At 26.6% G+C, this 27,402-nt stretch overlaps 3 protein-coding genes across 8 annotated transcripts; 2 read left to right on the top strand and 1 right to left on the bottom strand.

The window, feature by feature from the left end:
* The first annotated feature begins 3,210 nt into the window (after window positions 1-3,210).
* On the top strand, window positions 3,211-5,736 carry LOC107006813 (transcription factor bHLH162-like). 2 transcript variants are annotated; one of them, XM_015205331.2, is made up of 3 exons: window positions 3,211-3,408; window positions 4,344-4,697; window positions 5,464-5,736. In XM_015205331.2, the coding sequence occupies exons 1-3, from the start codon at window positions 3,271-3,273 to the stop codon at window positions 5,608-5,610; spliced, it is 639 nt and encodes a 212-aa protein (XP_015060817.1). In that variant the 5' UTR covers window positions 3,211-3,270; the 3' UTR covers window positions 5,611-5,736. The 2 variants fall into 2 exon arrangements, with proteins under 2 accessions (XP_015060817.1, XP_015060816.1); XM_015205330.2 differs by having other exon boundaries at window positions 4,338-4,697.
* A 2,595-nt stretch (window positions 5,737-8,331) lies between these two features.
* LOC107007560 (O-acyltransferase WSD1-like) lies at window positions 8,332-13,889 on the bottom strand. 2 transcript variants are annotated; one of them, XM_015206231.2, is made up of 5 exons: window positions 13,551-13,772; window positions 12,382-12,975; window positions 10,176-10,532; window positions 9,897-10,034; window positions 8,332-8,606 (listed from the first exon to the last, which is right to left on the bottom strand). In XM_015206231.2, exons 1-5 carry the CDS (start codon window positions 13,770-13,772, stop codon window positions 8,442-8,444), a joined length of 1,476 nt encoding a protein of 491 aa, XP_015061717.1. In that variant the 3' UTR covers window positions 8,332-8,441. The 2 variants fall into 2 exon arrangements, with proteins under 2 accessions (XP_015061717.1, XP_027769494.1); XM_027913693.1 differs by lacking the exon at window positions 8,332-8,606 and adding an exon at window positions 9,641-9,802 and having other exon boundaries at window positions 13,551-13,889.
* Window positions 13,890-25,146: 11,257 nt separating this feature from the next.
* LOC107005946 (transcription factor bHLH162-like) lies at window positions 25,147-27,050 on the top strand. 4 transcript variants are annotated; one of them, XM_027913270.1, is made up of 4 exons: window positions 25,147-25,309; window positions 25,896-26,008; window positions 26,117-26,204; window positions 26,776-27,050. In XM_027913270.1, the coding sequence occupies exons 1-4, from the start codon at window positions 25,190-25,192 to the stop codon at window positions 26,920-26,922; spliced, it is 468 nt and encodes a 155-aa protein (XP_027769071.1). In that variant the 5' UTR covers window positions 25,147-25,189; the 3' UTR covers window positions 26,923-27,050. The 4 variants fall into 4 exon arrangements, with proteins under 4 accessions (XP_027769071.1, XP_027769070.1, XP_027769069.1 ...); XM_027913269.1 differs by having other exon boundaries at window positions 25,890-26,008; XM_027913268.1 differs by having other exon boundaries at window positions 25,896-26,204.
* Window positions 27,051-27,402: the final 352 nt, after the last annotated feature.

The raw sequence follows: 27,402 nt of genomic DNA, 5'->3' as shown, positions 1-27,402 counted from the left end.
TATATATATATATATATATATATAGGTTCACATGCAAAGGTGGTTTTAATAATGTTAAGTGAGTGGATTGGGTAAAATTTGAATATGCCAAAATGGATTGAGTAAGAGGGGATATATCCATATGTGAAATAAATTAAAAGGTTATTAAATGAATTTGTATGATTTATTATTATATTATCAAATTGATCATGGAGGTTTTTTTCCTTCTTTTACTAATATATGAAACTTACGTTTCTAATTTGAGCTTATTTAAAGTAGATTTGGAAATTGAAAATAAAAAATAAAGTTAATACTATATGTGGCAAAAACTTTCAAATGCAATACCTAAATTTCAATTCTTTTCTTCACGTAGGTCAATCATGTAAGCAAAATCAAACTGACTGTTAGAATTGTTGAAATTTGAAGAATGAAATATTATTTTTATATTTAGACGCATAAATCTAAAAATTTTGCCCTTTTTTACATATATTCAGTCATGTATGAGTGAGGTACAAACATATATATAAAAAAAATATTATTTATTTGTACTTTAGTAAAAAAAATAATTCAAAATTTATCTTTTACAATTCGTATTAAATATCAAGAGATCATATGATGTTGGGTCTTAACAAGACCATATTTTCAAATACAATGTCTATCTTTCTATCCAAAATCAATGAACTTTTTAAAAATAAATTTATAAAGTGAACATTAATTATTAAATAATGATCTCAAAAATATATATTTATATATTAGCCAATAAAATAAGTTGAATATTAATTCACTCAAATTTAAATAAATTGAACGGATGGGTAGTGTTATGAGTTGACTTTGTTACTCCAAATTGCCCTACCATCCACTAACATGAAAGTATTATTCGCTCTATGTTAATTTATACGCTTTTTTTTTTCTTTTATTCGTTTAAAAGATATTTCATATTTTTTTATTTGAAATATTTGATGACATTTATTACGAAAAAAAAGCAACTAAATAATAAGCAATACGATGACTTTAATAAGACATTTTAATAAATATAATAATCTTTTTCTTTTAATTTATTAAATATAGTTAAAAAAGTATTGTATAAACTGACTTTAATAAGATATTCTGATAAACATAACAAAGTTTCTTTAAAAGTCTTAAACTTAATTGTACAATATCGTATAAATTGAGACAAAAAAATAATACGAAAGTAGAAAATAACATCAAAATTCACAACAATTTTTAATATATTCTTTTATCATTTTAGAAAAAAAATTAAAGTGGCTATATCTTTTTATTGTGTAACGTAGTTATAAGTCACTTTTAAGTTATAATCACAAATAGATAAATGGAATCAAACATGAAAGACCGTTGATTTTTAAATCTCAGCCGAAATTTCTACAGTTATCTTTTTAATTTTATGTGGAGGCGGATTTAAAATCTTTTATTCGATAAATTTATTTTTAAAGATTTTAATATAATAATATTCAAGTAATGAATTTAAATTTATTTAAAGTAAAGAAGTTTAGATTGACGACTAATAACATGAATAAGTTAAAAAATATGGCATTATTCATCTCAGAAACTCACACTTCAATAAATCAAATTGACAATTAATATATATACTTGATAATAATTGTATCAAGATTCAGATTTATACATGGATTTAATTGTTTAGAAAATATATTTTTGTTAGTCAGTTTAAAATGACTATTTTATCCCATCATGTTCAATATACATAGATACTGATTAAAATAAGAAGTTAGAAACATATCATTCTTGTAATTAAGATAATTAAAGGGAAAAATGTCTCAAATATATTTGAATTTTGATTGAAATTATTGTTATAATATCGAACGTTGTAAAAGATTTTTTACCCCTCTACACTATTTAATAGTGTATTATAAAGGTATATATGTGTTTACGTGAACATTATTAATAATGCATTATTATAAATAGTAATGTGTCCACATGAGTACATATATACCTTTAAAATACACTATTAAAGAGTGTAAGGGTAAAAAGTCCTTCATAAAGTTTGATACCGTAACAACGATTTCTATCAAAGTTAAAATATTTCTCAAACTATTTTTCTATAATTAAATCATTTTTATTTCCATTAATTATGATTTAAAACTTTTACTAACTTATAATAATAACCAATTATTCAATTTTCTCCATAGAAACTTTGAATTCTGTTACACTTAAGTTTCATTTCTTTACGAAATATTAAAATATGATGCATCATTCTACATTGATGATCAATAAATATATATTTAATATAATTTTATCGTTGTAATCTCAACTCTACGTCTTAATAAAAAGACAGAGAAGTTATTCGTCTACATTGAGCAGAATAATGTGAACATTTTAGCCAACACATACTTTTATTTGATGCTTTGCTTTACTAAAATGGACGGTAACTACAATTTGGGGTCACCATCACTAGTAATAAAAAAAAAGTTCAGTCCGTTTTAATTTAGGTGATATTATTTAATTATATAAAATAATTTATTCTTAAAAGATTTTTTAAAAATTAAGGAAATAAAGTAAATGTTAAATGTCTATGTCATTATAAGTTATGTTTAAAAAGCTTTTTAAGTTAAGTTAAATCTAGTTATATAAAAGTTGGTATATATACTTTGGTATGATTTTTTTAAAAGGAAAAGATATAGTATTATACTAATTAGTGTGATCTCTTACCTAGAGAATCTAGCTAGAAGAATAAATTTTAAGCATTTTATCCTCTGATTTTTTTAAAAAAAATTAAAACTTAAAATAAAATAAAAGTGTACAACAAAATAAAAAAGATAATTTTTTATAGGTAATGTAACTCTACTTACGAATTATTTTCGTACACATGATGAGATAATCAAGAATATTTCAATGATCTGAGATATTTCACGAAATCTTTTTATTCTACCTTATAAAATAATTTTGAAATCAATAATTACTTCAAATTAGACATTAAATAAATTTAATTTAATTTTTTTTTTATAATTATTATATTTATCTCACGTACCAAATAAACGATTATGAGGAATTAAAAAAGGGGGAAGAGAAAGTGGGGAGAAAGGAGAGATGAGATAATTAATCAACATTCAACTCATGACGTTTACATTATTACGTTATGGTATCTTTTTATACTAACTTTATATACTTTTTGTGTGGACCCCTTTTTGCCTTTTTTTTTAAAACTTATAAATAATTATTATATTTCTCCAATCTCTAGCACAAATAAAGATTTATTTTTAGAATTTCTTGAAATAGAAGAAAAAAAATTATATAACAAGAAATATTATATATTTGATGATGATCAATAAAATGTATAGTGGTTGTAATTCAGCACGAAGATTGGAAAAAAAATATGTGGAGAAGAAAAGAAGGAACAATATGAAGAACCTTTTTAATCATCTTTGTTCTCTCCTCCCACCTCATCCATCTCAGGTTTTTTTCTTTAATTTCTATATTATATTGTTTATGAATCATCATATTTTTCGTGACGATCGAGAGAGGTTACTCCGGTGATAAACACCCTAAATTTTCACTGTTAAGATTGTGTATTTAGATTATCAAAAGAGGAAAGGCGAAAGCTTCAATTTTAGCTATATATGGAGAGATAAAAAAAATCACATTTTTCTTCTATTCAGAATCGACTAATCTGAAATCACACTAAATAAATTAATTTTAGCGAATACAACTTATGTTGATACATATGTAATTTGTGAATTTTATTACATGTAACTCGATACTATAAAAGTATAATAGATATATATTAAAAATTTATTGTTTGGTTGGATTTATCGAGTTTAAATTTTGAGTGAGAACGTAACATACACTAGATGGCCAAAGATAAGGATCCTTCCTTTTCAACAAAACCCAATAAGTCAACAATTTCATTAATATAGAATATTTAAGGAGACATTCATGCATTTAGGGGACGATTAAGGGGTATGAAATCATCTTTTTGTAATAGGATTTAATTCTAGTGTTCTATTAACTACCAACTTTTTTTAAATTCTTTAGGAAAAATCACTTGTTGTTGTACATATATAAGTTAGAGGTCAAAGAATACAAAACTCAAAAGATGAAAATAAATACATGAATAAACTTGAACAATACAATTGAAATGTGCACATTTGACCTCTTTACTCATGAATATTTATGAATTATGAATTGTTCCACCACTAATTATATATGTGTATGTTAAACGTGTATTGTTACTCTATATTTGATGATTATATATTTCACAACTAGTTGATACTTATTACTTATTTCTTACATGAATGAACTAGTTAATTATATATCGCGAGGATTAAAATCAGAATTATTTATCGTACTCTTGTGACATACTTATGTGTTTGCATGAAAATTAGTTGCAGGAAGCAATGACATTGCCAGATCAAATAGATGCATCAATAACTTACATAAAAAACTTGGAAATCAAATTGGAGAAGAGCAAAATGCAATTGGAAAAATTAAGGACTAAAAAGAGGTCCAATTTATTATGCATGGCTAATCATGATCCAAATCCAAGTATTAGCAAATTATCTTCACCTCAAATTGAAGTCCAAGAAATGAGCCCAACAATGGACTTAATCTTGATTAGTGGCCTTGATAACTTAGTTATGTTTTATAACATAATTAGGTTATTCCATGAGGAAAATTTTGAAGTAATTAATTCCAACTTTTCTCTAGATGGGAACTCTATGATGCAAATTTTCCATGAAACTAAGGTAAGTATATGCATGCTTTGATTTTCGGTTCGTTTTATTTTATGTGATACTGCTTCACTTGGCACATAGTTAAAGAAACAAAAAAAAAACTTTTGAAATTTAATTTGTGGTTAAACAAACGTTAGAAATTTATCATTTGTGTCACTATAGATTATTTTATGAAGGATAAAAGAGAAAACTTAAAGTTCTATTCTTTTTATACGGTTAAAGTGTGTGATATACTAAACTTATCGTTTTATTAAGTATTAAGTCAAAATGAGCAAGTAAAAATGGATGGAGGAACTAGTAGTTAATTTACAAAATTAAGAGAGAAGTAATTATTTTCTTCCAACTTTGACCTTAGGATTAATTATATAAGAATTAAGAGACATATAAATACACAAAAGACTAATGAATTAATAACGGATATATTAGTCCGATTAATTATACTCCTAATTATTTTTTTCTTTAAATATCTTATCATGACAACTAAATGAGAATGGAGGAACTAGTTTTATTTTTCTGGTTTCCCACTTCTTATCACTTTAGGAATTAATTCAAATTTGCGTTGAAAAATCTCGTTTAAGAGGAAAAAATGTTCTCTATCAAAGATAATTTCATATTCAAAGCTCGAATTTGAAACTTTTGATTAAGAATAGAGCAGTTATTGACAAAAGTTAAAATTCTTGTCTTTTTTTTTTTAAAAAAAATGAACTAGAATTCCAAAACCTATTTAGTAATTAAGCTAAAGCTCATTTTGACATCTTTTTGTTTAATTTGTGTGTAGGTTATTGGGGACTCAACAATGGTGTATAGAAGAGTGAAGGAATTGCTTAATGGATCTTCTTCAAATGATGATATTATTGAAGCCCTACTGCATTCTTGGGATAATGAGATTCAATCTGAAATGTTAGGGTTAATTAACTTGATGTAACAGATTTAGTATCAACATTAGAGTTAAATTTTAGGGAAAAAGCTCAAGTATGAATTTTTTAAAAAAACTCATTTATGTCATCCGTTAAAATTTGGTCCATTTATGTCATTACCGTTTAAGAAAAGACTTCAAAATTTAAAATATTCCTAATTTTATTTGGGTGGGTTATTTTAATTCAATTTTTATTCAGAATTTTAATTTTTTTCACTAAAAAAATTAGTGATGTGGCCGAATTATAATTGGTCACATGTCAAAAATAATTGTGCAAAATCACTGTTAATAAATAATAGCATAAATGAGTCTTTTCTTAAACGATAATAACATAAATAAACCAAACTTTTAACAGATGACATAAATAAATTTTTTCTCAAAATTTAATGACATATTTAAATCTTTTTCCCTAAATTTTACTGTAAGTTATATTAAATCCTTTGTAGCAAGTTACTCTTCTATTTTTCAGGTTAATTATTAATATAAGATTTGCTATAAAGATTTAATTAATATATCGTTGTAAGTGAACTTAACATTATGGTGTAAAAAATGTTTACACAGATAGTACACAAATCTTAAAGTCCACTCTCAACATGTTATGAGTTCAATTGCAAAAATTAAAGATCATTTTGTTTTAAAATATAAAAAAATGAATAATTAAAAATCTAATTCATTTTAAGAAAAATTATTACAATTTAAATGATATTTCGAGGTAATTCAATTTCAAGGAAAATGGATAATATCTTTTTTAAAATGAACTAGAAGAAAAAGGAACCATAAAAAAATTTAAGTTCGAGTCCTAGAATAGAAAAATTTCTGATAGAGAGCATTTCCTCCCTTAATAGACCTTACTAGTGTATCTGGATTAATCAAGTATCAAAATGAATATCAACATCACATGAGATATTGTTAAAGAATGACAAAAATCTCACGTTGGTGATTAATGAGATGTGTGAACTCTTGATAAGATTGGAGCAGTCTTTCTCGTTTTGAGTTGGCTCTAAGACCTAATTTATCAGGGAGTCAATTCTTAAATGATCACCCAAGTTAAGAGAATTCCCTTAAAATATCACTTATGATACATTTAAGACCAAAATATCACTCAATTATCACTAATTTCCTCCAAATATACTTGACACTTCAAAATCATCACTCTCTAGTTTGCATGACATGTCATCAATTTTTTTTTTAATAGACTAATTTAATTCATTGAACCCTTTAAACAAAAATAATGATCATATTATTTTTTATTTTTTTTCTTAGTTTATTAAGAATAAATTTTCATACTTAAATTTTTTATCATAATAAAACTTTTTATTTTATTATGTTACGAATAATACATTTTAAAAATGTACTATAATTTTATCAATTTTGAATACTTATAAATACTTACATTCGAAAAAATATTGATGTTACAAATCACTTATAAATGCTAATTTACATCAATTAATCATAAGTTGTATAATAAATCAATAATATTAAAGGTTGATTAATTATTTAAAAAATAATTATTTGGGTGCTTTGAAATCCATATATACTTACAATATTGTTTTTAAAAAGAAAATAGTAAGTGAATAATATTATATTTTTTTATCCATTAGAAATACTAAATACCTCAAAAGTCTCCTTAAATTTTAGTTGATATGCACAGTCATTAAATCATCATTTTGAAAAATAATATATCAAATTTATGTCTCTACAAAATAAATATATAAATTACATGAGAACTTATGAAGATTATAAGAAAAAAATTTAAAAATTCTAGTAACTTTATATATTGTCACCAAACAAAATTCAATGAAAATTTTTTTGTGTGCACTTATTACCAGATAATTTTAAAATTCCTAACTAAATTATTGAAAAAAAGTATTTAGATAAATTTGTAAGGATGACAAAAAAATTTGATAAGAAAGTGAAAATTATTATTTATCTTTTTCTAATTTCATTTTTTATTTTTATTCTTTTATTTTATATTATATTATAATTTTTCATACAATAAAACATCAATAAATAAACTAATAATTAATTGAATTTCCTGATATAATTCAATAATATATATATATTATATGAGATTCATCTAGTAATAAATAAAGATTAAAATTTTATTTTCTATAAATATTATTCACTTACTATTTTTGTTTTAAATATGATATTGTAAGTATATATGGATCTCTAACTCAAATAATTATTTTTTAAATAATTAATCGACCTTTAATATTATTGATTTATTATACAATTTATGATTGATCAAAGTAAATTAGCGTTCATGAGTGATTTATAAATCAATATTTTTTTTGAATATATGTTTTTATAAGTATTCAAAATTGATGATTATAGTACGTTTTAAAAACGTATTCTGCATAAAATAAAAATATAAAGAATTTAATTATGATATTTTAAGTATGAAAATTTATTCTTAAAAGATTAATAAAAAATTAAAAAAATGATATGATCATTATTTTAGTTAAATGAATTTAATGAATTAAATTAGTCTATTATTAAAAAATGATTTTAATGACATGTCATGCATGACAACTACGAGAGAGTGATGTTTTTGAAGTGTCAAAGATATTTGAAGGAAAATAGTGATAGTTGGGTAATATTTTGATTCTAAATGAAACATAAATGATATTTCAAGGTAATTCCCTCAACTTAGCTGACCATTTAGGGAATTGACTCAATTTAACAGATATCAAATGAAATAAAGATTCTAGTTGAAGACAACAAATTAAACAAAATCTGAATTTCATTACTAAAAATAAATATAGAGTCATTAAATGAATACATGAATCAAATAAGATTTGAAAAAAAACAAACAATAAAAGTCCAAATTTTATGAATTAATTTGAAGGTTTGGAAGAAGCAGAAGGCACAGCAGCTTTGAAAATCCTATCAAAGGCATTTTCAATGCTACATTTAAACTTTTGTGGATCAATTAGACCTTTTTCTGTTCCTACAGCCACTCTTAATTTTCCCATATAGCTCATCATTGTTATTGTTAAACTCTGCATGAAAAATCACCAAATTTCATTAAGTCAATATGTAGGTAAAAAATTTTGTTGTTCGAACTTTTTAAAAATATTAATAAGTGTATGTCAGATTCTTCAAAAATAGTACTTCCTCTGTCCTTAATTACTTGTTCATTTTTTTTTGGGATAATACTCAATTACCTCCCTAGCCTATACCCAAAATCTCTGAGACACACTTTATCTTTCATGAGGTCCTATTACCCCCAAACTTTTTTTAAGTAATTGTTTATCATTTTTGTACCTACGTGGCAATATACGTGAATTCACCCATATAGGGCGCGTGAGTGAAGATTATAGATAACAATGACCAATAAAAGTTAGCCACGTGTCAAAGTAATTTGAAAAAAACTCAAAAATAAATATCAATGTTTCTCTCTAAAGCAGTTGTCTTCATCTTTTGAAAAAAAGACACTCCATTTTCAGTGTTCTTCATTTTTAAAGAAGCTCCATTATCATTCAAGTTAAATAGCTCCTTCATTTGAAAAGGTAAAATAAAATCCAACATCGAAAATCAACTATCAGTTTGAAATCAAATTTCTAACCTTTGTTGATTTTTTGAAATCAAGCTAAACTTTCCCTCTTTCTTTCCTTGTTTCTTTATCTTCTTTTTGGTAAAGTAATTTTGAAAACGTAAATGGTCAGCTTTTTCGAATTTGGGAAGTGTAAAAGTAGCTGATAGTCACTTTTTAGAAAGCTGCAAAAGTGGGGCCCGACGCGTGTTGAACAATCCGATCAACCTTTCTGATTATTATTGCCACGTAGGTAAGAAAGTGGTAAAAAATTACTTTAAAAAAAAGTTGAAGGGGTAATAGGACCCCATCAAAGATAAGGTGTGTCTCAGGGATTTTGGGTATAGGCTAGGGGGTAATTGAGTATTATCCCTTTTTTTAATAGTTGTCCCTAATTACTTGTCAATTTTGACAAATCAAGAAAGAACAATTATTTTTTTTACCTATTATACCCTCAATTAAATGACTAATTACTTTTAAAATGTAGAACTTTTCATTCACTTCATAATTAATAGAAATAAATTGGTAAATTCACTACATCATTTATTATTTTCTTAATAAGTAAAAAGGGACGGAAAAAGGGACGGAGGGAATAGATTTTTAGAGAATTCGATACAAATACCGCATCGATACTGAAGAGTCTGCGCTAGGTGTAAACACATTCTAAAAACACACAAAAAAATGCATTATAAATATTTTTTACACTATCAATACGTATAAGTTAAACTAAAAAAAAATATATAAGACTGTAAATTACCTCGGGAACACCAACCACCATGAAGTACAAGCTTTTAACTGGATGATTTGCCAAAGCCATTTTTTCCACTGGCCCAATCATGTTTGATATTGTCATACTAGAATTCTTCAACGTGTTATGGATATATTTAGCCGTTACCTGTAACACAAATTATTAATTTAGAATTCAGTATATAACATAAAAACAAGGTTAGAAATTTAAACCAATAAATTTTAAATTCTTATGAGGGTATAGTCCTTTTTTCGTCCTTTTATAGAGAATTAGAGTAAGAAGTTTCACCTCGGGACCTTTATACTTTTGCAAAGTATCGAGCAATTTTCCAGTAAGAATAACAGCCGCGGAGTTTCTTTTTCTCTGAATAACATCTTGTGCTTTAAACACAAAACTTAGAGGATTAGTTGATGATTCTTCTTTATCAATTTTTGGTAATGAAACATGTAAAAATGCAAATTGATTTCCCCATTTTGACTCATTTTTTGGTTGCAACATTTCTTTCACCGATTTGTATCCTGCAATATTTCTAGTGTTGAGTAACACTAATGCCGTTGAATTTGCATTTTTCTGATCATATTTCATTTCCTCCATGTATAATCGTACCCCCAAAAACAAAACTCCACATATAACATCGTTTATGGTCTGTTAGACAAAAAAAATCGTAAATCTTAAATAGTATAAGGTTCTCAATAGATATCAAGATCACGACTCATGATATACGTTGACATTATAAATAAAATGTTACACTAAAAATAGAATTTAACCTATCGTAAAAAGACTGTTTTTTATACAAATTATTAATCAATCTCAGTATAATTTATCATGTCATAGATATTTATCGTCACTAGTGTGGTGACATTAAAGATGAGGCAACAACTATAAAGGAGGTTGAGATATTAATGTTGGTCATGGAAGTTGTTACATGTCATAAATTGAAAACTTAGGTCACCACAGCTAATTCAATGCCATAAATTGAAAATTACATTTTCGAGGAAAGGTTCAATCAACCATGGTACCAATTAGGGAGTTGATTGTCTTTAATTATCCGAACAAAATAGATATTTTTTTCGTCTCATATTAGTTATCAACTTTGCAGTCTTTTTACACTATCTTATGAGACAAAGCAATGACAAAATTATTCCAAAAAATTTATATTAGTACTCGTCAGAGATAAAAAAATACTTGATGAAATATATATAATTTCTCTTACTTGTTCAATTATGATTTTTTTACTTGTTATTTTTAACAAATTGAGAAAATATTTTATTGTTTTACTTATTGTATTCTTAATTTATTTATAAAATTAATGTTTTTTTAAAAAATAAAATCTCTTTAATGAATAAATTGATTTTTGAAATTTTATTAATTAATAGAAGCTAAATGATAAAATTATTGGGTAAATTAATAAAATAAGTATATTATATCACAAATAAATAGGGACGGAATAAATACTATCACTTGTATTGTGTCCATCACCCAGCCCATCTATGAATTTAGTACTTTAGGGCATTAAAAGTTATATTTCCAATTGGAACTACTACTACCTTTTTCAACTAATTAAGAAGAAAATTAATATATCCACGTGTATTTTACTAGTACTAGTAATTGCTCCTCGTTGGTTGTTGTATACAGGTTCGATATAATTTAATAGTTTTTAACTTAAATTTTATATTTATATACCTGAATAGAGTAATTATAGCTTATTAATTAGAATTTATAAACTCAAAATTTTAACGGTTTTTGTTTGTGATATATTATTTTAGTGCTATTACTATGAATTCCTAACCTATATGCACCAAGTGCAATTTGCTGGGGGGGAAATATGGGTACTTAATTCCCATGAGAACATAATCTGATAATATAGTACTTTAAATATTTTTTTTGTTATTTAATAGTCCAAGCAAATTAAAAAAAACATAGTTTTGTTTTTTAGATTATAGTTCCACCTAAACATGTCCTTTCACACAACATAATTCTTCGATGGTCTTTATCAATATTTATAGTTAAAAAAAAATTCTAAATCAAATAATCAAGAATCAATGCACCCAAGTGGCAGGTAGCTATATATATATATCTATCAATCATAATTTTTTTAAAAAAAAAAAAAAGAAGAAAGGAAATTAAATAACAAAGTCTTAAAAAGGTGGCATATATGGAATATTACCATTAATTACCTTACAAAGGTTAAAGAGATTGTTTCCGACACTAGTAAAGATAACAAAAATCAACTTGACAAAACCGACATAAAATGTAGGTCTCAAAATACTTAGAGGTCGCAAAAAGAATTTTTTAAAAAAAATCAATTTTTTATTTGTAAAGATCACATCTTTTCTCCGACTTCTTTTAAGGTTAGATTTAATAGTCTTTTTAAGTAATACGATAGTTCCTCAACTTAAGTAAAATATATTCATAAGATAATCAAGTAGTAAAACAAACACAGTAACGCAGAAGTCATACCGAAAACAATTAAGACAAGAAATAAACAACATACCACTTTAAGATTGGACTTTATTACTTTGAGATGATCAAGAGAGAACTCCATAGTTGTAATATCAATTGGTCTAAACTCCACACCTTCATCACCAGACCTAATTGATGTTCTTTCATCTTCAAGATTAGTGCTTTTCATTAAACTCCATCCAAAATCTAAAAAAGTGTTAACAACCCCATTAACCCTTTGAACAACATTAGTACACAATCTCTTCTTATAATCACTTTCCAAATTGTGATTATAATTATTATTATTACTAGTAAATGATGGAAATGTTAAGGGAAGTGAAGGATTATCAGCTCTTTGTAAACAAGAAAGAAGTGCACCCATTAGTGAAAATCCATCACCAAGTGAATGATGAAGTTTAAACACTAAATTTCCAGCTGATTTTGTTGTTGGATATTTAAATATGTGAATTTCCCATAGTGGTCTACTTTGTGGGAATTGTTCCATAGAAATTTTTGTCAAGTATTCATTGAAACAATTATCATAAAATTCTTTTGATTTTCCTTGTGGAAAAATTGGTACATTTATGTGGTCTTTGTGCTTCACTTCTACTTTCTTCCATTGTTTCACTCCATTCTTGTCTTTCACCTAATCAAGATTAATAACAAGAAAATTAGGATAAAAACAATCAAGAATTTGAAGAATAAAGATAGATCTCGACCCTAATTCAATCTGTAATTCATAAGACAATATATAGTTATCAATAACGGAATCAAGATTTTATATAATGGGAATTAAAGAAAAATATTAAAATATGACTCTATGACCTAAACCTAACTTTTGAACTTAGGAGAGCTAGAAGTATGAATACGAATTCAGTAATTTTTGTTCAAAAGAGTAAATTCATTACATATATATGAACGTTTAGTTTAGAACCAAATCATTAACAAGTAAAGTTATCATTCTAAAATTCAGAATTCATAAAATTAAAATTCTAATTTCGCTTCTGTTTGAACCCTTTAACTAGCTACTTCACTATAGTTTTTCAATATACCAAGATATAAAATCTACTATTTAAATATAAACAAAAGAAATTTGTCTTATTCCAACTTGCATAATATAATTTTCTAACGAAAGATATTCAATCAAAGGAGATCACAATCGAAATATCTCTTAACTAACGTAGGACATTCTGACACATCGCGGAAAACTAAAAAACTTACCATAATAGAAGAGAAACGAGGATTTATAGGAACAAAAACATCCTTAAGCAATGTGATGGTACAAGAATCATCGATCGGAATTTCAGATTCCAACACACAAATAACAGAAATCGACATAACTGAGCTCGTAAAATATTGCCCGGTAGGGCTAACGGGGAACGACGACGTTTCATCATAGTCTTCTTCTTCTTCAACTATTTTTTTCACATTAATATTCTTCATTTTTGTTGTTCTAATTTTGTTCACAATGTACTATGTTTTGTAGCTCTTAAATCATTGCCTTATATAAATAAATATTTGGTAATGTTAGCTAGAGCCTAGGTGTGTGAATAATAATATATTTGCTAGTATTAGTAATTAATATCTTTGTATTTATTGTATGAAGAGATGGATAATTGGATTTCATATGTTCGTGATTGATTTTCTTGTTGGGGAAATATACGGACACGGCCAGTGGCGGAGCTAAGATTTTTGATAAGGAGGTTCAAAAGTAAATTATGAACTAATTGAACGGAGTTCGACATCTACTATATATACGTAAAAGATAATGTTAATCATGTATAAATAGAAATATTTTTCGCTGAAGGGGGTTCGTGCTAGCTCCGCCCCAGGACACCCTACATGGAGTCATGGGAATGTCTCGAGTTCAAAGTCTGAGTATGAAGAAAATTTTATTGGAAATATCACATCGAAATGAACTCTGCAATGCATAATCTAAATTTAATCAGGACTCTATTACAAAATCTCGAAACCAGGTGGGAATTTTATAAAAAAAGAAGTTATGGTCACCTTTCATTGTATCGGCCACTTGTCAACAAACTTTAGCAGATGAGGGATCTTTAAGTGAATGAATTATTATTTTCTTCGTTTCAATTTACTTGACTTGATATCTTGATATGTAAGTAAAAAATATATCTACGATGCATGTGTATATTAGACTTTGCATATTTCTTAAAAAGAATATGTAATTAATATTTAAGATAAAACATGAAAATCTATACATTTTGTTGTTGATATACTAAAAATAACAGATAAAAAAATATTTTTAATATAATGAAAAAGTAAAATAAACAAATATTTATTAGAGCTAGAAACTACTCACAAAAAAGTAGCTAACATCAATAACTTTGCCTTAATAATTTGCAGAATTGGCATTAATTCTTCTCTAACTTATTTAATTTATTAGGTTTGGATTTTATTCTTTAAACTCTCATCTATTTATTTTAACTTTTTTTATTTTACTTTATGAGAGTTAATTAATTAATTTTTGAACATAAAATAAGTTCATTAAAAGAAATTAGTTTACTATGTTGGTCAAAATTTATAATTTAATTTACAGAAAATAAAATATGATAAATATTTAGTACGGAGGGAGTAGATAAAAAGCTAAATGAGTATCTTAAATTACGAATATTTTGAGACGGAGAAAGTAGAAAATATTTAACAGCTGGCTGTATAACATTTATAACATGCTAATAATAAATGTGCCAACAAAAATGGTTGTTGATGGTCTATCAGATCATCTTCCCAATTAAATTACATCATGTGTGTTCTTACTACTTTCCAGCTCTTGCCCACTTGTTATTATTATTATTGAGATAATATGAATTATGTTATAAATACATTGAATAAGTGGATAGTCCATAAAGTTAGTACATGAACAACCATTCATATTCACTAGGTTACATGAACCTTTTTGGATAAGAATGTATCTATTTATTATGATACTTAATATGGTGACCTTTGGAGTGATTTCTCACTCTATAAATAGGGTTGTTCATTCACTATTGTAACACATACAGATGAGACTTACATACACTTGAATAAAAAGAAAATTCCCCTTTTTCTATCTACTTCTCTTGTCTTCTTCTCTTTATGATTATATTCTTATGAGCTTGATTTTATAACACGTTATCAGCACGAGTCTCTATCTAATTGAGAGTGAGTTCTTGTTTTTCTTTAGCTCATATTTTGGTTGATCTCGTTATGAAGATCAAAGTATTATATGCATAAAATCAGGTATGTATTTTCTAAATAATTTTATGATTTAGAATAAAATAGTATTCAGTCACTAACAATTATCAGGAACCGAAGACATATACTACTATTGGTTGAATATGACATGCTATACAAAACTTCTTAAATGGAAGAAGGTATAAAATTTTAATAGCATGAGTTTGAATATTATTTTGATTGTTTTGAAAGACTCAAAGAATAAATCATGTTGTACTTCGGTTTATTATACCGTTGGTTAAGGGTAAGACGATGGATTCAAGTTTCATCGCACCAAAAGGGTAAGACATCAGGTTAAAGTCCGGATGCACCATAATGAAAAATATTTGAGGATAAGACGATAGATTCAAGTTCTATCGCACCAAAAGGGTAAGACATCAATTAGAGTTTTGATGCACCGTGATTGGGTTCAAGTCCCATAGAATTATGGCGTAACACGCCTTATATGGGTAAGACATTGAGTTTGAGCCAATGCACCATAGCGATGATAAAATGATGACTAAGAAAAATAATATATTTTTGATGAAATGTCTTGAAATTCATCATATTGAATTTGCTCCATTCCTTGAAAAGAATGTGGTAGCAACATGTGATAACTCTGAAATCCGCCTGTTGACTTGCTCCATTCAATCATATGAATGTGGTAGCAGTGAATGATTAGTCTGAAAGATGACAAATAATTAATGATATGAATAAGGGCGTGGAGGGACAGAATTATAATAGTCATCATTGTGGTAATGATAAAAGGAAGAACACTATGAGTTCTTCAAATAGTCCTTCAAAATGTGAAGGCAATTTTTATTATCAAAATGGTATGAAAGGTCATTAGACTTGTGAATGTTGTCAACCCAATAATTTGACAAGTTTATAAATCCTCTATCATGATACAAGAAGATAAAGTGATGGTACACTTGATCTTTCAAAGTGATGTTGAGGTGTGTCATGGAAATATGATGAATTTTAAAGCCATGACAATGTGCTTATAATGCAAATTTATGAAGTACATATAAATAATTAGTCCATTCCTTGAAGAGAATGTGACTTGTGATGAGTATCGTGAATGCTCGACCATTCTATAAGAGAATGGGTCCAGATGTGATAAAATCATTATGGGTTGGATATATACCACAACTCACCTCTATGGAAGGTTTGAGAAAAAAATGATATATGTCACTTCTCATCTCTACGGGAGATTTGAGAGGAAATAAATTTTATTTGGCAGAAATGGCTAATTGTATTGTACGTTTTATACGTCACTATGGTATGTTTATTGTGAACTACCGAAAGGGCAAAAGAAAGAAATAGTTCTTGCCTATAAGGGTTGTGGTCATTATTGTGTGGCAATACAAATTTGTCATTGGTTGTGTACCTATGGTACAACAAAAGTAAAGCAAGAAAGACGTCTTGCTCGTAATGATTTTGACCATGACAATAATAATATAATTTCCTCCTTGAAGGAGATGCTCACCATAGGGATGGTGTCATGCAATATGTGATAGTACACAAAATTAATTGCAAGCTCTAACGAGTTGTGCTATTATCAGAGGAATAATATTGGGGTTGTAGTAAGTCTCAAAAGAAACTTTTTAAGTTTCGGATGAATTGAAAATAAATATTGAGACTATAAATCACTACAACCGAAGAGGATTATAAATGTTTATGTAAACGATTACTCCATTTTTCCTCTTGTTTGTTCCATACAAACATGTACATGCTGATGAAATCACATGTAAAAGTAAATTATTAGTGTACTAAAATAAAGATCAGTTGGCATGACTGGTTAACCATTTCGATTAAATGTGATGCAAACGTGATTGAGAATTCAGGTGATTTATATGATGAAGAAATAAAGATTCTTCAAGTATTCTCTTGTGTTGCTTAATCTCTTGATAAAATGATCATTGTACCAGCTAAGGTTGGGATTGTAATCCCCTAAAATTTTTGGAACATATAAAAGGGTGAATATGGGCCCGTTCACCTGTCATGTGGATCATTTGCAACTATATGATTGATGCATCTATGCGATGGTCACATGTATTTTGTTGTCAACTTACAAATTGGTTTTTGTAAGGTTGTTTGCTCGAATTGTTAAAATTAAGAGCACAGTTCCAAACTATGAAATTATATTGATAATGCTGGTTGATTTAGCAGAAATTGTATGCCTCCAATTATAGCTAAATCATGGTTATGAAAACAAAACTCCCAAATAAGATTTGGTATGAGATAATTTTATTTAACATGTAGCAACACATGTATGCATCAAACCAACAAGGTTTCCACATTAAAATTGGTTCAAGGTCAGGAACCATATAATTTTCATCTAAAATGTTGAATGTGCGCTTATGATTTTAACTGCTCCACCACGCACAAAGATGAACATCCAAATAAGGTTGGAATGAATGTTAGATTTTCTAACATTAGGGGGAGAGATGATTGACAGCTGAAAATTATGTGTGAGGTTAATTATGAATTATCTAGATCCTCGTTAAATAAATATGTGAACTTAAAGTTCAAGGGATAATTCAGTTGCATAATGTTGCAAATCAGTTGCCAGATGAATGCACTGACCCTATGATATAATTCAGCTGCAAATGCTCCAATGTGAAGTCCTTGAAGGACAGAGTCTATGATACGCCGGAAGCGTAATAGACCAATCGATTCCAAATATAAAATTCCTTGAAGAAGGAAGGAGCAAATGATCAATATGGTCATGATAATGAGGCAAGTGCTATAAAAGAGCACATTGACATAACACTTCATAAAATCTTGAAAAAGGTTCAGGTACCTGAAATAATGAAAAATGAAGAGATCTCGATAAGTTATGTCTTATTGGAATCGATATCAAATAACCGTCGACGGTATCTTTGATATGAGGTAGCGCTCAATGATATAAATTGTGACGAGGATCTTGAATTCAAATCTGTCATATAGTGTGGACAGATAAATGGTTGGCCAAGTAAAATGCACAATTCAAGTATATTTTGTTTCACTTAGAAAAGTGACATTTTGGACTGGTAGTCCATAAATCAAGGTATAATGTCAGTGGGGTACAAATAAATTATTATGCGATAGTATAACCGTAAGATATCAAATACGGTTTGTGCCTTGGGGCATAAAGGTTTATCGCAAAAATCCTGACATTATTGGAGATGTTTTCTCCTTTGGTGGATGCAATGAGGTTTGTTTTGATCTGGCAACATATGAAAAACTTGAATGCATGTAATGAATAATTGTAATGTCTAGCTAGACAATGAAGGTTATATGAAAATCCTTGAAACAATCGAGGTGTCTGAAGCATATAAGAGTTTGAAAGAAACTTTTTCAATAAAGCTTCAAGAATCCTTATATGGATTGAAATAGTCAAGGAAGAAAAAGGGTACAAAAGAATGACCCTAATTGTCCTTGTATTTTTATGAAAAGGTCTTGGTAAGACAAAATTTTGTCTTGACCTACAGATTGATAATTTGACAAATGAAATATTTGTCTAACAGTGCACATACACTGAAAAGTTTTGATGCAATTTTATATGGATAAATCGCATTCATTGAGTACCCCAATGATTATGAGATCACTTGACATAAATGATGATTCAGTTTGATCTCAAAAGAAGGATGAAGAGTTTCTTGGTGATGAAACTCTATCTTGGTGCAATCAGGGCACTAGTGCATCTTACTAACAATATTTGACCAGATATTTGTTTTGCAGTAAATTTACTGGCAAGATTCAGTTTCTCCCCGATAAAAGGACATTGAAATGGTGTTGAACATATATTGAATATCCTCGAAGGACCATAGTTATGGGTTTATTCTATTCCGAGGAATCCAAGACAAAATTGATTGGTTACGCAGATGCAGAATATTTATCTGATCCGCATAAAGCTCTATCTCAAGCACGCTATGTGTTTGCATGTGGAGGTACAATAATATCCTGGCGATCAATGAAGCAAATGTTGCTATGCAGAAATAAAAGTCCTCCATGAAGCAAGTCGAAAGGGCGTCTGGGTGAGATAAATGACACACCATATTCAAGAAATGGGTGGTTTTTCTTTGAAAAAGAATATACCAACCACAATGTACGAAGATTGGAGACATCATCACAAGAAATTAAGTGATGTTTTAATCAGGGGGAGTATAATACGCGTTGCACTCTTTTTCCCTTGACAGAGTTTTTTTTCCCACTGGATTTTCCTGGCAAGGTTTTTAATGAGGCAACAAATAGTGCGTATCAAAAGATATGTGTACTCTTTTTCCTTCACTAGAATTTTTTCCCACAGGGTTTTTTCTAGTAAGGATTTAACGAGGCACAATATCTATGGATATCCAAGGGGGAGTGTTATAAATACATTGAATAAGTGGATAGTCCATAAAGTTAGTACACGAACAACCATTCATATTCACTAGGTTACATGGACCTTTTTGGATAAGAATGTATCTATTTATTATGATACTTAATATGGTGACCTTTGGAGTGATTTCTCACTCTATAAATAGGGTTGTTCATTCACTATTGTAACACATACAGATGAGACTTACATACACTTGAATAAGAAGAAAATTCCCCTTCTTCTATCTACTTCTCTTGTCTTCTTCTCTTTATGATTATATTCTTATGAGCTTGTTTTTATAACAAATTATGATTATTATCGTGAGTTTGAGCCATTTAAATAAAGAAGAGTTTAATTTGATTTAAATTTTAATATTATATGATTTACTCGTTTGTTATTAGGTCTCAAAATGATAACGATAAGATTGTTTTATATGTCTTTTAATTAATCAAATAGTCCTTCAACCTTCGTTTAGCAAAAAGGAAAAGAATTATAATTTTTGCAAATTGGGTGTGTGCTAACAAAATTTTATACTGATAATTCAAAAATTAAAAAGCTCTACTTATAAAGTAAAATAATATTTTTAAAATAAACTTAATTTATGAGCTCTTCATAATTCACAAAGCAGACAATCTTGATATCACATTAAAGGTTTTTAAAAATTAACTTAGCATATAAAATAACTGATCAACAATACAATTAATGATATCAAAATCAATAATTTAACAAAAATATAATTTGATCATCTACGGATCGATTTAGAGCAGGTTTGAATGGGCTTAAAAACTGGTCAAACTGATTAAAGGTAAGTTTTTGACTTATTAAAGTGTTGGACAATTATCAAAGTGACTTATTTAAAGTCAAAATAACTTATTTTAAGCCAAAAGCTAAAAGCTTGGTGAAGGTGCTTTCTTTTTTCAACTTGAAAGTCATTTTATGTTAACCATGCATATTACCCTTTTACCCATAGTTCTTTATTTTTTTAATTTTCTTCTTCTTCTTCTTATTTTATTATTATTATTATTATTATTATTATTATAATATTATAATTATAATTATTAGTGTTATTAATATTTTTATTTTTATTATTATTATTCTTTATTTTATTATTCTTTATCATTATTATTATTATTATATATTATTATTATTATTATATATTATTATTATTAATAATATTTTGTTTTTTTATTATTATTATTTATTTTATTATTCTTTATTATTATTATATATTATTATTATTATATTATTATTATTATTATTATAATTTTCATATTATTTTATTATTATTATTATTTAGTATTATTATTTATTATTATTATATATTATTATTATTATATATTATTATTATTAATATTTTATTTATCATTAATATTATTTATATTTATTTTATTATTTATTATTATTATTATTATATATTATCATTATTATTATAATTATTGTTATTGTTATGTTGTTGTTGTTGTTATTATTATTATTATTATTATTATTATTATTATCATATTGTTATATTATTATTATTATTATATATTGTTATTATATATTGTTATTATTATTTATAAATAGTTTGTGATAATAAAGAAATATGTTAATGATAGCAAAATATAATTACTTATGGATGTAAAATATAAATTACTTTTTGTTTCATTTTTTTAAGTATAAAAACCTTAAATTAATCAATTTTTATTATGTTAACAACTTTTAAGGGTATTTCAGACATTTTGATAAAAAAGTGTTTATCAGCATTTATTTGCCAAACGCATCAACAACTTTTTTTTTAAATTCAACACTTTTATCCAAACACATAACTACTCATTTTAAAAATAAGTTTCAACACTTTCAAAAATACTTTTTAAAAGCTACTTTTTTAAGTCCATCCAAACGGACTCTTACTCTATCTACTTATAGCTTCAAAACGCACACCTATCGGTAGATAATAGTAGTGGAACCATAAATTTATTAAGGATATTTAAGAATAATAGTTGATACGGATACGAACCCAAAATTTCTTCAGTCAAATGGACATCTATTATCACTGCGTCAAAGACGTATCGTAAATCAAGGGTGTTCAACTTTTAATATTACAAAAAAAAAACCTTTTAATCAGAAATGTGGCCAAAATTTGGCTAGAATAACATTTTACCTATATTATTTTACCTTTTTAAATATTTTACCATTTTATCATTAGTACCTTTTAATTAAAAAATGAACAAAAGATTAGTTTATTTTAATTAAAAAACATTATAATTTTTTTAATATTCTGGTCATTAAGTATATATTATTTAAATATAAAATTTAACATATTTATACAACATAACTTTTGATGAAAAATATCTAATAACTTTTGATGAAAAATATCTAATTGGACACTGTAGAGTGGCTATGGCTCCGTCCTACCTACAAAGAGAAATTAATTAGTGGCACATAATAAATCTCTAAATCATCTTTTAAACCTTTCTCTGGTGGCCAAAAGTATTAGAATGACTTGTCATTTTCATGTTTTTTTTTATTGGTACAAAACGATTTAATATATTATATTTATATCTTAATATGCATAAGTACGTGACAAAGCATACTTACCACTAGTATTTGTATAACATTTATTTGTCTTAATTCTATAGGGAATATTTTGGTGAGATTTACAACCTTATTTTTTTAATTCTTTTTTTGCACTTCTTTTTATTTGCGTGGAAATATTCGATTTCGTTGTTGTTTAATATTTTTTATGTTTTATTAGGAAACTTACTATATAGTCCTATTACTAAGCGTAAAAGAGCCGCTTCTTACCGTAATATGTTCTCCATCACCATCACAATCACCGACTTCTCCGACCGTAACAACAAAAATAGTAATATAGTCCGCCTTCATTTTCTTCAGAACAACAACGACATGAGCCGCCCTCTCATGTACATTCCCTTGACTATGATACAATTTTAGTCATCAATATTTGTAGCATTTTCTATGCAGCATGACCATGATTTCAAAGAGAAAAAAAAATTCATTTTTTTGTTTCACTACTTATAAAGCTCAATATTGCAAATAAAAATAAAACTAATTGTAAAATTATATACAAGAAGCACTAGTGGTCTAGTACTAGAATAGTATCCTGTGTATCAACTAGGATTGTGATGGAGTGATAAATACTCTTTCATTTTTAATCAAGCGATTTAATTTTATTGAATACGAACTCGCATTTGTTGGGGAGCGCTCAATTCCTGTCGATTCCTAGCGGGCCATTAACAATGTGTTCACAACAAAAGTGCAAATCAACTATTGAATTCACAGCTGTTTTAGTAAATTCCTTGTGATTTTAGGTAAATTGCCATTTTTGAATGTAGTTTTGTCTTTTCATGTCCAAAAGTAGAGCCTACATTGTTATGTGATCAATAAAGCTAAAATAGCAACCCAATTATGGAGGGGGGGAAGGGGTTGTGGTGGCGAATTCAGAATTTTTTATTTGATGAATTTGTTTTTTTTGTATATTTTTAGTATTGTATTAATAAATTCGTGGATTTAAATCTAATTGTTAAAAAGTAAAGAAGTCTCACATCAATTATCAATAAGATCGATAGATATGCTTCGAAAAACATAACACTGCAAAAGTATTTTCAAATTTTTACTCTTTACTTAAATAATAGATAACAAATACGTAAAACATGTAAGATGTGTTGAAAACATATTCGGAAGAATAACTTTCGAAGTGTGAGCAAATATCTTCCAAGTCTTGTTTTGAAATCTTTTTTAGTGATTCAAAAATCATAGTAATATCTTTAAACACTTGAACAGACAAATATTATTCGAAAATCGATACCTTTTCGAGTAAATGTCTCAAAAGGTCACTCAAGTATTTGAAATTATTTGAAAAAGTCACTCAACTTGGATTTATATCAATAAAGTCACTCAATTTATGGTATTTTTCTAGAAAATCATTATAATCAAAAGATTGGAAAAAAAATTGCACAAACTACCCTTCAAGTTTAGTTTTGTAATACTTACTTCTATTTTAGTTTATAATATTATGTTTTATCTCTTATTTTATTTTATTTTTAATTATTGTCTTAACTTAATTAATAATTAATATCAATTCAATTGTCTAATCATTAAGCATTAATTCAACTTGGCTCAGGTTTCATCATATTTTACCATAATTAATACCCACCAACATATTTACTTGCAGTAATATTTTATTATGATTAAAAAAAATACATATACATCAATATTTTTAAATTAGTTCGGACAAATCATTTTAACCTTTGGATTAAATATCTGATGGTGGTGTTTAATATGATGTTATTTAGTGCGGTGTGCATATTTATATGGAATGAAAAATAAGTTTGTTTTGGAAAGTTAGGATTTTTTGGATAAATTAAATAAAAGAGTTATAAAGTTATTTAAATTAAACAATATATGATAAAAGGAAAATTTAGTTAAGACATTAATTTTTATGTTAATAATAATTAGGTTAAAAACATAATTATCAAAAATAAAATAAAAGAATATTTTAAAATAAAAATAAAATAAGAGAAATAAACATAATATTATAAACTATGATGGAAGTAAGTATTACATACCTAAACTTGAAGGGTGGTTTGTGCAGTTATCTCTTTTATCTTTTGGTTATAATGATTTTCTAGAAAAATAGATCAGGTTCAGTAATTTTATAGAAAGAAATTCATAAGTTGGGTGACTTCATTGATATAAAATCAAATTGAGTGATTTTCTCAAATAATTTTACATGCTTGAGTGACATTTTGAGATATCCACTCTACTTTTTCATGGTTAGATATTCCAATAAGTGGATATATATTTTTTTTGGGTCGAAGAATATATAGATCCAAAACCTATATCCTATTTCTAATTTTTTTTCCCTTAGAAATAAGATTCTGAATTTCAGTTAAACATGAGTATAGAGATCACATATGTCCTACAATAACATATTTCACGTAATATTTTTATATAGAACAAGTTTAAATATGTATCTACTTATTAAATTTTATAATAATTTAATTAAAATTGAAAGCAATAAATATTGAGAGAGATTAACTTCAATGGTACATAAATAAAGGATTGAGAAATTGAGGTAGAAGGAGAGATAGAGATATTTTTAATCAACATTCATTTAATAGTCAAAATTGATGTTCTTCTTGTTGACCACAATTTTATTAGAACTTTTTGTGTGGAGCATTTTGACCTTTCTTGTAAATAAATAAATAAAACTATAAATAAATCTCTCCATTGATATCCAATTTCTTGCACAAAATATTATTTTAATATTTCTTGATATACAAGAAAAACTTATAACAAAATGTATAGTAGTTATTCAGCATCAAGATTAGAAAAAAAGTATGTGGAGAAGCATAGAAGGAACAATATGAAGATCCTCTTTAACCACCTTTATTCCCTACTCCCACCTCATCCCTCTCAGGTTTTTTCTTTTAATTTCTATATTATATTGTATTATAAATCATCATCTTTTTCGTAATGTTCAAAATGAAGTTGTTCAGATAGTAAACATCTTCAACTTTCAATATAAGAAGTAATCATATTATTCTTTTATTCGGAACTCACTTATATACTGACTAATTTGAATTCACTGAATACATCGTTTTATAGCGAATTCAAACTTAATCTAATATTTTTTTTTGTATGTAGATGAATGTGTGAATTATTATAAGAATGTAATTAGATACTCTATTATGCTTTAAAGTTTGAACCCATAACTACAAATATAATGTTGGTTGGATTCATCGAGCTTAAATTCTGAATCAAAATGTAACACTAGGATATGTGATTAAGAGGTTTGAAATCGTTTATTTGATGTAATATATATATATTTCTCAACTAGTTGATACATATAACTTACTTCCAACACAAAGAGATCAACATTACATGTTATATAACCACTCAAAATTAAAGTTAAATGTGTCGTGTCGTATATCACAAGAATCAAAATTAGAATTTATCGTACTTTTTGTGACACACTTGTGTGTTTGCATGAAAATTAGTTGCAGGAAGCAATGGGATTGCCAGGTCAAATAGATGCATCAATAACTTGCATAAAAAACTTGGAAATCAAATTGGAGAAGAGCAAAATGCAATTGGAAAAATTAAGGACTAAAAAGAGGTCCAATTTATTATCACCTCAGATTGAAGTACAAGAAATGAGCCCAACAATGGACTTAATTTTGATTACTGGCCTTGATAAATTATCTATGTTTTATAACATAATTAGGTTACTCAATGAGGAAGGTTTTGAAGTAATAGATTCAAGCTTTTCACTTCATGGGAACTCTAAGATGCAAATTTTCCATGAAACTAAGGTATGTATACTATTTTATCTGTCTCAATTTATGTGATACGGTTTGATTCGATACAGTTTAAAAAAAGAAAAGAAGATTTTTCAAATAAGTGATCTAAAACAATAATGAGATATTTGTGTGGTTATAAATCAAATTATTAAGGATAAAAAGAGAAGTTTTAAATTTCAATTCTTTTGTATATGGTTAAAGTGTGCTTATTTAAAACTTAAATGGTTAAAAGGAGCATATCTTTATTTATTTAATTGTGTTCTCTACATACACTATATATGATAAATGTAAAAGAGAGAATGTTTGCATCCTTTTGAATGATTTTCTTATTTATGCCTTATAAATTCAAAGTGTGATATGGTGAAGTTATCATTCTATTAAGTGCTTCATCATGTCAAGTCGAAGGTAATTTTATACCCAAATCTTAAATCTGAAATTTCTTTTTAAGGATGAAGTAGTACATACGATTAAAATAGTTAGTGGCAAAACTCAAAATTCTAGTCCTTTTTATGGATTGAATCCCAAACCTATTTAGTATGGCAAAAAAACTCATTTTGACACTTTTTTTAAAATTTTTGTGTAGGTTATTGGGAACTCAACAATGGTGTATAGAAAAGTGAAGGAATTGCTTAATGGATCTTCTTCAAGTGATGATATTATTGAAACCCTACTAAATTCATGGGACAATCAGATTTATTCTGAAATGTTAGAGTTAATTAATTTGACGTAATAAATTTATTACCAACATAATTCACTATTTGTAGCGTGAAGTTAAACTTTACAATAAGTCATATTAGTACACTTATTAGACACAAAAAGTAAAGGCTATTTGTAACAATTTTTTTGATGCTATGAGGCATGGGCTTAAATCTTCCTTTTATTTTTATGGATGGGTTGTAATTCAATTAATTTTAGCTTAATTCATATTTAATTTATCATAATTCGATCTAATTCACTCATTTTTCACCCTTGATATACCTATAACATGATGGTCTAAATCATGTGGCATCGTTTAAATTTCGAGAGCCAATTTTGATCGTAAATTCAGACATAAAATCTTTAAATTTTATGATGATTCAAGATATTAAAAAAATATATATATGAAAAAGTTTTGATTAAAGGAAAAATCTATTTAAATCTCAAAATCTAATATGTACCACGTAAATTATAAATTTAATTCAAATTTCTGAATATCCATAATGAAATCATA

This window comes from Solanum pennellii, chromosome 12, assembly GCF_001406875.1.
Source record: "Solanum pennellii chromosome 12, SPENNV200".
In the NCBI taxonomy this organism is placed as follows: domain Eukaryota; kingdom Viridiplantae; phylum Streptophyta; class Magnoliopsida; order Solanales; family Solanaceae; genus Solanum; species Solanum pennellii.
Note: the sequence above shows the minus strand (reverse complement) of the source record. Positions and strands in the feature narration are given on the sequence as shown.